This window comes from Schistocerca serialis, chromosome 7 (genome assembly GCF_023864345.2).
Source record: "Schistocerca serialis cubense isolate TAMUIC-IGC-003099 chromosome 7, iqSchSeri2.2, whole genome shotgun sequence".
NCBI lineage: Eukaryota > Metazoa > Arthropoda > Insecta > Orthoptera > Acrididae > Schistocerca > Schistocerca serialis.
In genome coordinates, this window is record NC_064644.1 from 346,443,527 (window position 1) to 346,461,325 (window position 17,799).

Below are 17,799 nucleotides of genomic sequence, written 5' to 3' on the forward strand. Positions count from 1 at the left end.
GCAAGCTGTGAGGTCAACGAAACTATAGCACCCCACAACACGAGTCAGTGGAAGGAACGGAAAAAGACTGTGTGTCAATTAGCGAGCAGTTCACAGAGCCGCCTATTGGCTTCTGTCTCGGGTTCTTCGGCCGACGTTCATCTAATGATTTTTCTGACGTTTCGCCAGCACGAGTGGCTGGCATTGTCAAAGCTTCACCCTCCATTGCCGGTGGTGAACTGGAGCTGCTCCCAGTTCACCACCGGCAATGGAGGGTGAAGCTTTGACAATGCCAGCCACTCGTGCTGGCGAAACGTCAGAAAAATCATTAGATGAACGTCGGCCGAAGAACCCGAGACAGAAACCAATAGGCAGTTTGTCAACAAGTGGCCACGAAAGCCTCAACAATTTTGTAGTTCACAGAGCACTGAGGTGGTGTTCTTCGTTACAACATAGCTCGGAGGCATTTGGATGATTTCACTCGGGGAAGAATCATCGGGAAACTGAAAGAAAGGCGAAGTGTTACAGATGGAGCGGATGGGAGCAGATTCAGTCTGAGTAGTGATTCAGGACGTACCCTCATATGGTGAAAGGTGGCAATACGTAATGCATACAGGACCACTGTCGCACATTATCGCTTTGGTGGTGTTAGTGTTATGGTGTGCGGAGACATAGACCTAATGTTGCATGGGCGTACTAGCCTCCAAATCTTTGACCACGGTACGCTTACTCGTCAACGTCGCTGTGACACAGTACTCCTGCCCCACACGCATATTTTCAGGGATGCATACGGCCCTGACTTCATTTTTACGGGTGGCAATGTGCGACCGCATCGATCAGCGCAGGTGATAGAGCTTTTGGGACGAGAGGATATTCGCCAAATGGATTGGCATGTCCGTTTCCCCGTCTTAAATCTCATCAAGCTTGTGGGAGCGGTGTTAGTAGGACGTATTGCAGCACTTCTTCGCGCAGTTGTCAACTGCGCTGGTGGATGAGTGGAACGCCCTACCACAAGAACATCCTAACGAAGATGCGGCCAGCAAGGGAGCACGTTGCAGAAGATGCATTTCAGTCCGTGATGATCACACACACTAAGGCCCATGTCCCGTATTTTGTGATGTTCAGGCGACCATCATTAATAGCGGTGACTTCATTACAAGTTGTTGCCTGTGTATAAAAGTATATTTCAGTTCGTCTTATCGGGTATTTTTTTAGTTACCTTCTGCACTATACTATAGCAGTTCTTTCTATGTATGGTCCACGTTTTATCGAGCTATATTACTAGGCAGTGACATTATGCTAAAGTTACTTTCGTCCTCAAGTTTTGCACACCAGTATGTTGTTGTTGTTGAGGTCTTCAGTCCTGAGACAGGTTTGATGCAGCTCTCCATGCTACCCTATCCTGTGCAAGCTGCTTCATCTCCCAGTACCTACTGCAACCTACATCCTTCTGAATCTGCTTAGTGTATTCATCTCTTGGTCTCCCTCTACGATTTTTACCCTCCAATGCTAAATTTGTGATCCCTTGATGCCTCAGAACATGTCCTACCAACCGTTCCCTTCTTCTTGTCAGGTTGTGCCACAAACTCCTCTTCTCCCCAATTCTATTCAATACCTCCTCATAAGTTATGTGATCTACCCATCTAATCTTCAGCATTCTTCTGTAGCACCACATTTCGAAAGCTTCTATTCTCTTCTTGTCCAAACTATTTATCGTCCATGTTTCACTTCCATACATGGCTACACTCCATACAAATACTTTCAGAAACGACTTCCTGACACTTAAATCTATACTCGCTGTTAACAAATTTCTCTTCTTCAAAAACGCTTTCCTTGACATTGCCAGTCACCGTTTTATATCCTCTCTACTTCGACCATCATCATTTATTTTGCTCCCCAAATAGCAAAACTCATTTACTACTTTAAGCGTCTCATTTCCTAATTAATTCCCTCAGCATCACCCGATTTATTCGACTCCATTCCATTATCCTCGTTTTGCTTTTGTTGATGTTCATCTTATATCCTCCTTTAAAGATACTGTCCATTCTGTTCAACTGCTCTTCCAAGTCCTTTGCTGTCTCTGACAGAATTACAATGTCATCGGCGAACCTTAAAGTTTTTATTACTTCTCCATGGATTTTAATTCCTACTCAGAATTTTTCTTTTGTTTCCTTTACTACTTGCTCAATATACAGATTGAATAACATCGGGGAGAGGCTACAACCCTGTCTTACTCCCTTCCCAACCATTGCTTCCCTTTCATGCCACTCGACTCTTATAACTGCCATCTGGTTTCTGTACAAATTGTAAATAGCCTTTCGCTCCCTGTATTTTACCCCTGCCACCTTTAGAATTTGACAAAGAGTATTCCAGTCAACATTGTCAAAAGCTTTCTCTAAGTCTGCAAATGCTAGAAACGTAGGTTTGCCTTTCCTTAATCTTTCTTCTAAGATAAGTCGTAGGGTCAGTATTGCCTCACATGTTCGAATATTTCTACGGAACTGATCTTCCCCGAGGTCGGCTTCTACCAATTTTTCCATACACCAGTATATCATGCTGGAAATCCGAGCGTCACGGTGTTGGATCGGTCTTTGTTCCAGTTCGAAAAGGACTGTCGAGGAAGAGAGAGAAAAGACTGAGACACGGTTTCGGAAATGACTGCAGAGCAGCACTGAAATCGCCGCCGCACAAGGAATCGGCACAACTTCCCCGTAAACAGCGCGAAAACAAAACAAGATAAAGTGATTTATAAGTCTCAGTATTTCTAGTCTCGTTCGACAATGTTAAATCTGCAGTTTGGTGCAGTTGCAGACAAACATAGCTAGAAAACTGTGATAACTGTGTAACGAATGAAAATCCTGTACCAAAATTACTTGAGAAGCAATGATCTTGAACTGAATGATCTCCCTTTAAGCTGCGATTCCCCTGTTGTATACAGAGAACTAAAGAGTTACTATGAAATAATGCAACGACCAATTCCTAATCAGTCTTAGCCATCTGAACTGATACATTTTATAGTGATCTAATGGTCGCCGAGATGCTCAATCTTCCTTTCTTCCAGCAACCTGAACATTGAAGATCATTCAGTCTGTGAGGTATTCGAGCTAAATTGGATGGATGTTCATTTGTGATGGTAGGCAGAGTGAAATATTCAATCGTTAAGATATGGACTCTATTTCTGGAAAAGCAGGTTTCGAAGCTTTATCCAGCCGTCATGAAAAACGTTGGCTCTATATAACTTTGTTTCTTTCATTAAGATTATTGCCATATTTTACAAAGCTGTGCAGCGATAATGACGAAATCAGTCCTTGTCTCACAGCAGACGTCTTCCATGTCTTTTTGGAGCGTCTTCGAGTACGATAAAGCTGAAGATCGAGATCCTAATTTATAAGAACGCTGATCTGACTCGCATTTGTGCTTTTCCCCGGCTTTTGGGAATTTTCCTCCGTGATCGCAATCGCTTCATTTACCAGACGTCACTACCGGCGTTTATTTCGCAAAAGATTTATGCTTAAGTAGTCTTATTGGAATGTGCAGCTCATACGAGTACATCAGATTATTGCGACTAATAATCGCTAAAGTTTGCCTTTTGGCATAGAACCCCTCCCATGATAGTTTGCCTGGCTTTTCAACCTCGCTCTCCACAGGCACACAGCAGAATGAGGCACTGCGCGAAATGCGGACCTACATTTCAAAATAGAAAACGAATTGTTTTCTCCTTTTGTATTCGAAAGGAACATTGGAGGAACTGATTAATAGCTGCAAGTATCCCCCGCCCTCAAGGAACTGTACAGTGGCGTTCGAAGTGCATTTGCAAATGTAGATTTCAGTATATTCAACTTCACGAAAGGTTCGAGATGTCAATGTAAATAGTGATTGTATTCTTAAACCACATAATATCTATGGTGTGTCTATATGTAGGTATTCACCATGGGTGACATTCACCCCAGATACGATTATGTCATCTGTAAGAAGTAACGTTATAATCAGTCAGTTTTCAAATAAACATAGGAAGAGATAAACTGAAAAACAGAGTGAATGGAAAAACTTTTCGCATTCAAACAATCGCTCATTTATGTGTTTGAATGTCTTACTAGAAATTAATTCAGGCTGAGTTAGTACGAAGCATAATATTTGAAGTGATTCCGGTCTATTGTCCGACGACGAATATCATTGCCAGATATACATGAAAAGCATCCATAGGCCAACGAACGACACTTTTTCTATCGCACACTGTATCTTGAAGTTGAGGTTTCACGTAGCCTTTACTGGTTTCGCTTTGACCTTGAGAAGTTGAGCACTCATCACTTGACAGATACCTCAACATCAGCGTTATCTCGCACTTGCAGCTATCACTTGATCTGCAAACACAACTCGTCATTGTCCCTCACGTAGTGACAGCCCAGTGAGCGCGTCAACTCGCATTGTTACAAGAAACCCCATGCACGGCAACGTCCTATTAATCTTACGAGAACGTATGCTTCATAGATAGGAGAACGTAACATGAACGCCCAAAGCAGAACTATTTTGTTATTGCTGGACAGACACACTACAGCAAGGCAACTGCTCCACACACAACCAAGTAGCTACAAGAGCGCACAGCCACGACCTCTGCTGGCAACGTTCTGTACATCACGATAACAGAAGGCGGAGCCTTGACCACACCACTGCGCGTCGACCAATGAAGACACGCTACGTCACGCTGACGCGCCTTTCCTTTTTCCCCTCGCACCACAGCAGTCTGCGCTCCTTTGTGACGGAAGCGACAAAATCAGTAGTACGCGCGTAAGAGACGGTAGTCCCGTGCAAGCAGGCAGCTGGCATAATACACAACTCCCTGGGTAGACAGCAAACAAGACGCACAGAGTCTTCGTGTTTAGCAGCACCATGGCTTCGGCTTCGAAAATGAACTTGTCGTTTGCTGGCTGCGGCTTCCTTGGAATATATCATATCGGAGTCGCCGTGTGTTTTAAGAAGTTCGTACCTCACGTGCTGTTGAACAAGATTTCTGGAGCGTCTGCTGGAGCCATCGCTGCCTGTGCGCTCCTCTGCGAGTTGCCAATTGGTGAGTAACAGCTTGCTTTATTTCCACATAAAATAGTATATGACGATGACAATATACATCAGTTTACAGTTTAATCTGAAAATTTGAATCATTGCAGAGCAACAGTGGATCATCAAACATAAATAATATAGGATTTTGAAACTGTTTGCTGTCTTGCGTACCTAGCTGCGAAATTTGTTTGTTATGCAATGAACCTTGCGCGCAATTTCGTTAGTGCTTCATGACAGTTACTTGGTTTTACACTAAGATTTTACCAGAAAACTTGTCAGTTAATTCAACACAACGAACAATAACCAACGGTGTCATATTTATCAGTGCAACTTTGTTTACAGTAGGCTGTATAATCACTGTCTCATAGGCCTATGGTGCCGTTCAGAAAGAAAAGATTGTAGGAAGCGAAATAAAGACAGCATCGTAGATAGGTGATAAATTCACAATGGGGAGTCTAAGAAAAAATAATTTTCTCCGCAAACAATTGCAGCTAGGGAAAACAGGAGATTGCTGTTAACCTGTTCGCTATTATTTTACTGTTTCACGAGAGCGTAATGCATAAACTCTGTTGAGTGAAATGAACGCGCTGATTCGAGAGAGCTCCTCAGTTTGGTTTTCGTGTAAGATTGCAACTGCTAACATTTATTGTTCATGGCTAACGTGACTGTTTCCCCAATGACAGTTATATTTCAATGGTATTTTAAAACAAACGAGTACTATCTATTACTAACAGGGCATACCACGAGAATTGTCAGAGTTGTATTTGCAGGAAAACTGAGTAAATTTGAATGGAAAAAAAGACAAGGCCTACCTAACAAATTTTAGGTCGCCTGTGCAGCCACGATTAAAAGGTTTGCTCGCACGCAACCTATACGAAAGGTGGTGTAGAAACTTACAATCGATAAATTCAAATAAGCTTAGACAGAAAAGTGTTACGGCACCATTACTGAAAGGAAGAACCCTTGAGAAGAAGTCTTAAATTTGGGAAACTTTAATAGCGAAAGACTGAAATTGGCGATAATGAAAGATGTATTTCCTGTATTCCTGCCTTGGGGAGATACTATAGAACACAACAAAAATTTAACTCTGAGATTTCTAGGTATAACATTTCAGTTAATGTCTTAATTTAAAAATATGTGGGGAATTGATTATTATTTATATGGAATTTATTAACTTCTTGTTCACGAAGAGCTGCTACTCGTAGCTTTATTTGGACTGCAGTTCAGTACATAAAATAATCATTAAATGGGTTATGGCTGAAAGTCTAGTTTAGCGTGCATTCAGATAATCATTTCTGCAGTGGTAATTGCCTAGAACAGATTTGCAGCGTTTCAAAGTATTCTGCTAAAATCGGACACATTTGATAAGCGATCAAGGAATTTTGCGATACCACCAAATCCTTCTTAGCCGGCAATGTGGTTACGCCGTGTGCTCCCGTCATCTCCAATTTTGACCACTAATACTTTTAAATCCGGATGGTAAAAAATGTTTATCGACATCAAATGTATTCTGTCAGTGTTGTCTCTAACAGATGCTTCAGAAAAGTATTAAAAGAGTGAATTACCACAATTTACTAAAAATTTATGTCAACTTCTTATACTGGTATGGAACTTAACGGCTCTACGGTGGAGCCTGTACTGATCTATGTCAGACTGAAATTGCTTATCGTACTAAGATTTGAGTGAAACAAAGAATCATGGTCAATACTGTTAGGGCCCGGTCATTGAATTATGAGAAGTTACCTCTTTGTATTAGGTCTGTGATGCGAGTTCCAATAGCTGCGGGTCGGCAACTTTCATCTTTAAATCTTCTACTGGAACAAGTACAGCCCACATTTATTAAGGATTATGAATCTGTGACGTGATTCAGTATTTCTGCAGATGCTCTCAACGTTCGTACATTAAAATTTCAAAAATACCAAGGAAGATAAAACGCATTGGCTTTCCTCGCACAACCTTTTACGTTAGTGGTGCATTGTTAAGAGGAATGAAACAGAAATAGGCAGACGAATATTATTCTGCATGTTTTAATATGGCTTCATTGAGAGAACACAGTTCACTATAAATTTATGATTAAATTTACGAGTGAGATCACTAATTAGGGCACTGTGTACTCAGAGTTGTTTTTTTTCTATCACCCATTACATTGTATACTGTAAGTAATGTAAACACATTTAATTAATTCGAAATGGCATTTACTTACTGTGTTCTAGATCAGTAGTTGCACGGGTAGTTGTTTGAGTTGCTATCTTGCTTGCGCGTCGCCCGCTGCTGCTTCAGCTGCTCAGCTGATGTTACGATACTGCCGCCTGATGCGGTGACGTCATTTCTCTCGGCCAGACCAAGTGTAACTGTCGTTCCGCCATGTAGGTCACAAGTTTTCAATGTCAGGCGCACTTGACAGAGCATCTTAAAACTTCGCAGCAAGAGCGCGTGCGCCGTGAGTTCAGTATCACGCGACCGGCGTGGTGTCATCTCAAGATCACTCCTTACCCCGTCGGTATAAGATCACGTAACCGGCTCAGCAAAACTTTACCAAATAAAAGCATCCATGTCGATGAACTGGATTCTGGATTATCAAGTGTTGCGCAACCAATAACGGAAGCTATCTGTTTAACTTACGAAGGAGGTGGAAATAACTAAGCTTAAAACAAAAACACAGTTCAAAACCTAGTTACTGATATTCTTTCACAAAGCTCACCCTACATCTCTTCCACCAAGCAAGGTACAATCGACGGAACAGTTGCAGATGAGGTACAAAGGAGTATGTGCCTAATTAATACATTTTCGGGTAAGATTTACACCATCGCATTAGTTAATACTGTAGTAATAGTAGGCGTCTGTCGGTAGCTGCAAAGGAAGTTAAAATATGGTCAAAATCAGCAGTAGCGTAGGTTTGTAACAGCCTTAGTCATTCTGACACAGCGAAAGTTTGTGCAATGGTTAAAATAATGAACTCGCATTCGAGGGAACCTGTTTCAAATTCCCGTCCATCCATCTAAATTTAGGCTTACATAAGTCACTTTAGGCAAATACTGACATGGTACCTTCGAATAAGACCAGGCTGTACTCCTTCCCCAACCTGTTTTTGTGCATCATGTAACTCGTCTACGATACGTTAAACCATAATTTTCGTTCCTTCCATAACTGTGCAAGTTGAGACATTAATAAATAAGATTGATTAATGAGTTGACTCTTGCACCTACATTCGCCGTTTCGCACATGAAGCCATTACTTAAAACCCACGCCTTGGGCGGTGTAACTTTTTAGTTCTCGATCGCCCGAAGGGTTATGAGTGGGATCCTTCGTGAAATTTGGTTTATGCCTTGAAAAATGAAATTATATACACGATGATTCGGCTGCCCCTACTGATATCGTTTTATGCAACGTGCAGTGGTAGCCGGCCTCCAAAATCCACGCGCGGGGTTTTAATATTCTCTCGCTGAACAGGACCTTTTGTAGGAAATTTAATTACACTTTGTATTGGGATAAGTTTTGACTAGAGACCGTAGTTCAAGAAAAAAATTGTTCAAATGGCTCTGAGCACTATGGGACTTAACTTCTGCGGTCATCAGTCCCCTAGAACGTAGAACTACTTAAACCTAACTAACCTAAGGACATCACACACATCCATGCCCGAGGCAGGATTCGAACCTGCGACCGTGGCGGTCGCGCCGTTCCAGACTGTAGCGCCTAGAACCGCTCAGCCACAAAGGGCGGCGTAGTTCAAGAAAAAACGTACTGAAGTGACCAAACGCACCCCGATTCCCACTCTGTCTCCACAGGCCAAGATTTGTAGTATGTTGTTCATCGTGCCAGTGTACAAAAATCTGCGACTGCACGAATCGTTTCCCACATTTGGCCGTGTTTGGTCTTGATTGCCTGCCCTTGGTACGCCACCGGTTTAGTCGAGCACTTACAAATTGTAAAATTGACGTTTGTGTACATTTTACCTAACTATTTCGAGAATTTTAACAGCATAAAATAATCAATTATGATTGTATTTGTCCGGCCTTCAGACTAGCTGTTTTAACTACTGCGGTGTGGTACACACGTCGACCTGGGCGGGGTCTTCATCGAAATATTAGACACAAACCATTAATATACAGAGGGGTCCAAAAACTGTATCCACTGTTTAAAAGTCCATAACTGGCAAACTAATTGACTGAGTTGTCTCATTTTTGGTAGTGTAATAGTTTGTAGTTCCGGCAATCGCCACACAAGCATTGTATTGCGTTGTTTTGTCAGATGACAGTCGCCAGATAGTCAGTATTTTGTTGTTAGTTGCACCTGGTTACTCGAGTAAGCATGGCTGGCGCAAGGCTTACAATCTATGAGCTTCAGAAGCTTCGGACATGCATTTTACCTGCCATCCGAGACTTGTATGGAGACGTAAGAGTTTAACCTTCAACAAGATGGTGCTCCGGCCCACTACCAAAATCGTGTTAGGGGGTATCTCGATGAAAATCTACCAGGAAGATGGATAAGCCGTAGAGGTGCTGTGGAGTATCCGCCATGTTCCCTGGACCTAACTCCTCCTGACTATTACCTGTGGGGAACACTAAAGGTCGTCGTTTATTGACAAAAGCCACGCACATTGGATGAACTTCGAGTATCCATCGTACATCCGTGTGCAAATAATCCACTGAACACGTTGCAGTCAGCAGTTCGTGCGGGAGTTCGGCGGCATCGTTTGTGTGTAGATGTTAATGGTGGCCATTTCGAACCCCTACAGTGATATCTTTAAGTTTGATTTTAAGCTACACTTTCACCAAAAATGAGACAACTCCGTCAGTTTACAAGTTATGTACTTTTTAAACAGTGGATACATTTTTTTGGACCCCTCTGTATAAAACATATTTTTCACGAATCGCATATATAGTCTGTTGACATTCTGAAATAACGTAGTTTCGTACTATCAGGAATTACAGTGCAGAACCTAGTGCAAATCCACTATTAGCTAAGCAATTTCATCTGTAGGTTATGCTGTGACAGTTGATTAATGTCGCAAGTGATTGAGTGATGGCTAACAGACGACGCGTGTTGTTTTATGTGCCGAAAACGGGCAGGTTCTGGCGCACCTTTCTATCAACTCACATTGTGTCGTTGATGTAGTTCCACGGAAGCCGTGTAAGCCTAACAGTTGAACAACTCTTCTTGCTATTGTGCCACAGAGGAATATAGCCCAGGTATTCTCTCCTACAGCAGTTAATAGGGAATATTACTGCGCAAACAATAAAAGACAAACACCGTCAGAACAAGTCTTGAAGGCCAAACGGAACCGACCGGCCGCCGTGTCATTCTTAGACCCCAGCAGTCACCAGTTGCGGATACAGAGGGTCATGTGGTCAGCACACCGCTCTCCTGGCCGTTGTCAGTTTTCGTGGCCGGTGTCGCTACTCCTTAATCAAGCAGCTTCTCAACTGGCCACATAAGGGCTGAGTGCACCCCGCTTGCCAACAGCACTCGGCAGAGGCGGATCTTGATCCGCACAAGTACAATCCAAGTCCAACAGCGCTTAACTTCGGTGATCTGACGCGAATCCGTGGTACCACTGCTGCAAGGCCGTTGGCACATGTCGTAAATAGTATACAAAAATATAGACTAATCTGACTGAAAGCAGTATCGGCAACTACTGTCAATAAATCATGTTGTTGTTGTTGTTGTTGTTGTTTTCAGTCCAGAGACTGGTTTGATGCACCTCTCCATGCTACTCTATCCTGTGCAAGCTTCATCTCCCAGTACTTACTGCACCCTACATCCTTCTGAATCTGCTTAGTGTATTCATCTCTTGGTCTCCCTCTACGATTTTTACCCTCCACGCTGCCCTCCAATGCTAAATTTGTGATCCCTTGATGCCTCAGAACATGTCCTACCAACCGTTCCCTTCTTCTTGTCAGGTTGTGCCACAAACTCCTCTTCTCCCCAATTTTATTAGATACCTCCTCATTAGTTATGTGATCTACCCATATAATCTTCAGCATTCTTCTGTAGCACCACATTTCGAAAGCTTCTATTCTCTTCTTGTCCAAACTATTTATCGTCCATGTTTCACTTCCATACATGGCCACACTCCATACGAATACTTTCAGAAACGACTTCCTGACTCTTAAATCTATACTCGATGTTAACAAATTTCTCTTCTTCAGAAACGCTTTCCTTGACATTGCCAGTCTACATGTTATATCCTCTCTACTTGGGCCATCATCAGTTATTTTGCTCCCCAAATAACAAAACTCCATTACTACTTTAAGTGTCTCATTTCCTAATCTAATTCCCTCAGCATCACCCGACTTAATTCGACTACATTCCATTATCCTCGTTTTGGTTTTGTTGATGTTCATCTTATATCCTCCTTTAAAGATACTGTCCATTCCGTTCAACTGCTCTTCCAAGTCCTTTGCTGTTGCTGACAGAATTACAATGTCATCGGCGAACCTCAAAGTTTTTATTTCTTCTCCATGGATTTTAATACCTACTCCGATTTTTTCTTTTGTTTCCTTTACTGCTTGCTCAATATACAGATTGAATAACATCGGGTAGAGGCTACAACCCTGTCTCACTCCCTTCCCAACCACTGCTTCCCTTTCATGCCCCTCGACTCTAACTGCCATCTGGTTTCTGTACAAATTGTAAATAGTCTTTCGCTCCCTGTATTTTACCCCTGCCACCTTTAGAATTTGACAAAGAGTATTCCAGTCAACATTGTCAAAAGCTTTCTCTAAGGCTGCAAATGCTAGAAACGTAGGTTTGCCTTTCTTTAATCTTTCTTCTAAGATAAGTCGTAGGGTCAGTACTGCCTTACGTGTTCCAATATTTCTACGGAATCCAAACTGATCTTCCCCGAGGCCGGCTTCTGCCAGTTTTTCCATTCGTCTGTAAAGAATTCGCGTTAGTATTTTGCAGCTGTGACTTATTAAACTGATAGTTCGGTAATTTTCACATCTGTCAACAGCTCCTTTCTTTGGTTACTACGGTTTAAATGAAACTATAATATTGTAATAAACAGCGAAATTTCAATATCAACCTATTTGGAGACTAACAACAACGTGCGTGCGCGTGCGAGCTGTCCATATGCCGATTACGATAATTCTATTACGTTATGATAATGTTCTAGGTATCTTTGCCCGATACTATCATTGACTACAGAAAATATCGAAGGAACGAAGGTGAAATTATATTACTGTCGAATAACATTTAGGCCAAGCATTGCAGTATCACTCTCGGAGAGAGCTACTGGAGTATTATTCACCGTGACATCATGGGAGTGCAGAGTAACCAGTAGCCGCGGCCAAGGTTACCCTCTGTTGCATAGCAGGAAGCTCTCCGGGCGTCCCATCTGCGCCAACCCACTGCGTAGCGCAATTGACGCGCCACTTTCCTTCTGGAAAAACTTTGCTATTCTCTGTCTCGGTGGTTTTCTAACAAAATGCAAAAACTTTGTGTTCAAAGGCAGCAAAGAACAAGGCTGAGTCATTACTTAAGACAGCAGAGAACAGTAGACTTTGGCCGCATTAGTTCCCCAGTCCACGCTTTCGCCTTGTTCCTTATGACTTAATCGTCGACTAAACATGAACCTTTCTTCCTGACTTGTTTTTCCAGTAGACGTTCGAGTGCAGAACCGCCACCACAACAGGCAAAGGTCTGTCCGTAACAGTCTTTCTCTGTAAACAATTAGGTAAAATTTAGGGAGCATTCTTAAACTTAATTAGTTTCCACAGTATCAGGACACAACTTTGTTTTTCCTCGCAAGTTTTGTGCTTTTTGATCGTCGCTAAGTAACTCGATGAAATTTTACTTTATACCAAGACTCTAACAAGACTGCAGCACCGTTACAGATGTATCTTTTAAGTAGCAAGTTTAGAGAAATTTTTTAGTTTCAGATTCAAGGCTTCGTTAGGAACAAGCTCGTCTACCTCCGTCGTACTGAAAGACGGAAAATACAATAAATCATTTTGTCCGTCTGTTTTCATTTTATGATAAATGATCCAGACGAAAAACGTACGAAATAATTCAGGGGTGTTTCATGCAGCGATTCCTTTCAAAAAATCGTACGCATAATAAACATTCGATAGCAAAAGCTCCTAAAGTCATAGCAACAACTGTACGCGCCTTTGGCTGGACATTATAATTATCTGAATGTACCATTAGCACTGTTTTGACTGGAAAAATAATTTAGCAACTTATAGTAAAAATCGAACAACGAAAGCAAATGTCTAGAATGCAGCTAGATAGGCCTACTAAACTTCGTGCATAAATTAGAGAATTATTAAAGTAATAAAACGTTCTTAGCTGGGGTTTTGTGAAACACGATGTATGCGACTAGCCATTGCGTAAGCTCAAATGTACAGCTAGCAGGTCAGTAGCTGAAACAAGGAAATCCCACATACATATTGAAGAGCCACGTGTGATGAAAAACAGTAGAGCCTGTTAATGAAACCAGTCACAATTGGAACTGTACTTCCCACTGAGTATAACTAGATGTTCAACTTGTTGTGTAAATTAGCCAGTAAGCACGCGAAGTGTAACATAGATAATGAAAGCCAAGAGGGCTAGTAAACGGCTAAGCTTCTTACATTTTGTCAATACTGGTGCCAACAGGGGCAAACTAACGAACAGAATTACTGAACAGGGCGACAAAATTTTAAAGGAAAATTAACGTCCCATCGAGAAGAAAGACCGCCTGAATTGAACGAGGAGAGGAAAGGAGATGGACATGTGAATGCTGGAATGTTACCTTGGAAAAGGATACGGCCTATTTTCTTCCTCATTCTTATTCAAATACCGAGTTTGTACTAAGTGTCCAAGGACCTACGCTACTATGAGTCGGTAGACACTTGTCAAGACTTCATCTGTTGTTGTTGCACTCCCCTCCCCCCCCCCCCCCCCCTCCCAAGCGATGCTTATACACACATCTCGGTTCCGAGAGTGACGGAACCTGTACAGAAAAATGGAGTAGAGCTCAACATAAACATCATTTCTGCCCTGTTTATAGGTCATGAAAACCACACATTGCATGTTGTACCACCACACAGCGATACCTTCAGAGGTGGTGGTCCAGATTGCTGTACACACCGGTATCTCTAATACCCAGTAGCACGTCCTCTTGCATCGATGCATGCCTGTATTCGTCGTGGTATAGTATCCACAAGTTCATCAAGGCATTTTTGGTCCAGATTGTACCACTCCTCAACGGCGATTCGGCGTAGATCCCTCAGTGGTAGGTGGGTCACGTCGTCCATAAACTGCCCTTTTCCATCTATACCAGGCATGTTCGTTAGGGATCATTTCTGGAGAACACGCTGGCCACTCTAGTCGAGCGATATCGTTATCCTGAAGGAAGTCATTCACAAGACGTGCACGATGGGGGCGCGAATTGTTGTCCATGAAGACGAACGCCTCGCCAATATGCTGCCGATATGGTTGCACTGTCGGTCGGAGGATGGCATTCACGTATCATACAGCCGTTACGGCGCCTTCCATGACCACCAGCGGCGTACGCCGGCCCCACATAATGCCACCTAAAAATATTAGGGAACCTCCACCATGCTGCACTCGCTGGACAATGTGTCTAAGGCTTTCAGCCTGACCGGGTTGCCTCCAACCACGTCTCCGACGATTGTATAGTTAAAGGCATATGCGACACTCATCGGTGAAGAGAACTTGATGCCAATTTAGAGCGGTCCATTCGGCATGTTGTTGGGGCCCAACTGCACCGCGCTGCATGGTGTCGTGGTTGCAAAGATGGACCTCGCCATGAACGTCGAGAGTGAAGTTGCGCATCATGCCGCCTGTTGCGCACATTTTGAGTCGTTGTAACACGACGCCATGTGGCTGCACGAAAAGCATTATTCAACATGGTGGTGTTGCTGTCAGGGTTCCTCCGAGCCATAATGCGTAGGTAGCGGCCTGAGCTAGGCATGTCATCGACAATTCCTGTCTCTGTGTCTCCTCCATGTCCGAACAACATCGCTTTTGTTCACTCAGACGCCTGGACACTTCCCTTGTTGACAGCCCTTCCTGGCACAAAGTAACAATGCGTACGCGATCGAACCTTGATATTGACCGTCTAGGCGTGGTTGAACTACAGACAACACGAGCTGTATAGTACCTCCTTCCTGATGGAATAGCTGGAACTGATCGGCTGTCCGTCTAATAGGCACTGGTCATGTATAGTTGTTTACATCTTTGGGCGGGTTTAGTGAAATCTCTCAACAGTCAAAGGGACTGTCTGTGATAAATATCCACAGTCAACATCTGTCTTCAGGAGTTCTGGGAACCGGGGTGATGCAAAACTTTTTTTGATGAGCGTATATACAGCTACGTACAAAACAATTTTTCGATGTGCGTATCTTTCGATAGTGCACCTAACCACAGAACTCGCCGAACACACATGGAATACGTAATGGACTTCCCACTTTAAGAGGTCAACGCTAATAGGCCACAAACGGTGCAGAAAGACACGAATATTTTGCAGCTATGGTTTTCCGTTGATGGAGTCACGTGTGTATTTCAATTGCATTTCATAGATCTTGAAAAGAGGAATGCAATGGTATATCGCTATTTCACCTCGCTGGCATGCAAACGTTGCACGATAGGGCAAATACTTTGTGGTGTCTGCAGATTTAGAGTTCGAATTTAGCACCTGACACCAGCGCACCAGGAAAACTACGACGAAATATTAATGCTTTATGAAATATCAGCCTTTTCCTAGTGGCGCACTGTTGGCTAACTCGCTTAAGGACATGTACTTAATGGAAAATGGATATAAAATCCTACAAAACTGTTATAGTTGGGTTATTTCGGTCGCTGTTTAGGAATCCGATGTCGGAACTAAGAAAAATTCAAAACGGCGAATTCAGTATGGTGGATCAACAATTACATATTTGGCGTATTCGTGTAAAACTTTAACCTCAAGTATTGTGAGCTCTCTGATAACGACCCAGAAGTCTAAACTGCCGTATTGAAAAGTTTTATCCGATATTTTATATTTTTGAGTCGAGATCATAGTCACATTTGTCGCGTGTCATTATTGTCTTCAGAAAGGACGCTATTGGGTTGTGCACCGGGAGGGAGCCCGAAAAGCACATATTTTACAAAATGGTCCAAATGGCTCTGAGCACTATGGGATTTAACATCTGAGGTCATTAGTCCCCTAGAACTCAGAACTACTTAAACCTAACTAACCTAAGGACATCACACACAACCATGCCCGAGGCAGGATTCGAAGCTGCGACCGTAGCAATCGCGACATATTTTACCTCAGGTAGCATGTTTTCTTCAGTTGTTATTTGCTGGACTCTCGAGTGGATGGATCCTAAGATGTCAGAGGCCGATGGAATAATACATCCATCGTTTTCACATTGGAGTATTTTCGTGTAAAATCTTCTCGGTAATGCCGTGTATCCTTATTCCGAGCTTACTGCGCATATCCAGATAGCCGACAAATCGGCAACGAAGCTGCTTTCATTATGGGATATCCGTCCATCTATGTCGGCATCGGGCATTATTGCAGAATATTGTGAGCGAAATTCACGTTTTTTTCAGTTCTTGGTAGATATATTTAGTTCTAGAGTTCTCTGTTCAAAATATGAATAGTTCTTCAGCATTTCGGGAAACAGAGACAATATTACTCGCAGGAATTTTAATCTTGTAAAAAAAAAAAATTGGCAATTTGCGAAAAAAATGATCACAATTCCGAATAGCTCCCCACGAATTTTATAGAAAAACCTAGTAGTGACATTTTTGTGCACATAATAGTTTGAGATAGTTGCAGTAATGAGGGAACACATTTTTACCGAGTGGCACTGCCGCACGCGAGAAAAATCACCGCCCACCAAAAAGTGCAAATATGTGCATGGTAATACATTCGAACTCGCTAACACATGCGAACTCGCCAACTGTTCTGTTAATGTAGTACGAAAGCCATTTACAAAAGTGAGACAACGCAGAGAAAATTTTGTAGCCAACGATTTCGGATAGTATCGATAGTTTAGTTTTAAGGTGATATGTCATTACACCGGTTGAAAATGACATAAACAAAACCTTTCGGTGTGCTGCCCGTCGTATTTTATCCTGACAACTGAGCAGGATCGCTGTCTTATATTAGCTAAACAGGCCACACAAACAGTATCTGAAAAAATACGTCGTTGTCCGACTCACTTTTTACCGACGACTGTCACAACACGTATCATATAGACTTGAGACAGCAACGACACGGCAGATCGGGCAAGTCTGCGCCAGTATAAGCTACACAAGATTTCACTGAACTCAAGTCAGAACGCGGACTTTTTTTTTTTCCTATTCTATCTTGGTTTCGAAGCGAGTTATCTCGCTGTGCGGCGCAGTAAAGCGAAATCGAAATTACACCTTTGCAGTGTCGTCTCGTTGCTCCAGATGCAGTCTCATTTGTCTGTAGGATTGCTATTAAAGGAATTCTACTTAATAAGTATTCTGGTATTCTGCCGTAAGTGTTAAGTTGCCCTTTTCTTTGTCGCCTAAAGATTATTTTATTCACTCCTCCCCTTATCGACTCTTAACACGGGAACTGCAGCAAGTGAGGTTCTTGTAAACGCTTTCGCATAAACAAAGACGATAGAAGTTGATCTCCGAAAGTGTGAAACAACGAGGATAAAACGCGTGGATTCCCGTGGGGCTGTTCTCAGAGTGGCGTTATTCATTTTTCTGTTATCACCACTTACTCAAATGTTGGCTACAACATCTTCAAAGTTTCGGCACAACGCACTTGGTCGAATATGATGTTGG

At 42.6% G+C, this 17,799-nt stretch overlaps 1 protein-coding gene across 1 annotated transcript in view; it reads left to right on the forward strand.

The window, feature by feature from the left end:
* The first annotated feature begins 4,796 nt into the window (after positions 1–4,796).
* The window catches only part of LOC126412173 (patatin-like phospholipase domain-containing protein 2), a 31,604-nt gene continuing 18,601 nt past the window's right edge, over positions 4,797–17,799 (forward strand). Inside the window, exon 1 of the mRNA XM_050081654.1 lies at positions 4,797–5,044. Within this exon, the coding sequence (XP_049937611.1) occupies positions 4,867–5,044 (178 nt within the window). The 5' untranslated portion in view covers positions 4,797–4,866. The remainder of the gene's footprint in view (positions 5,045–17,799) is intronic.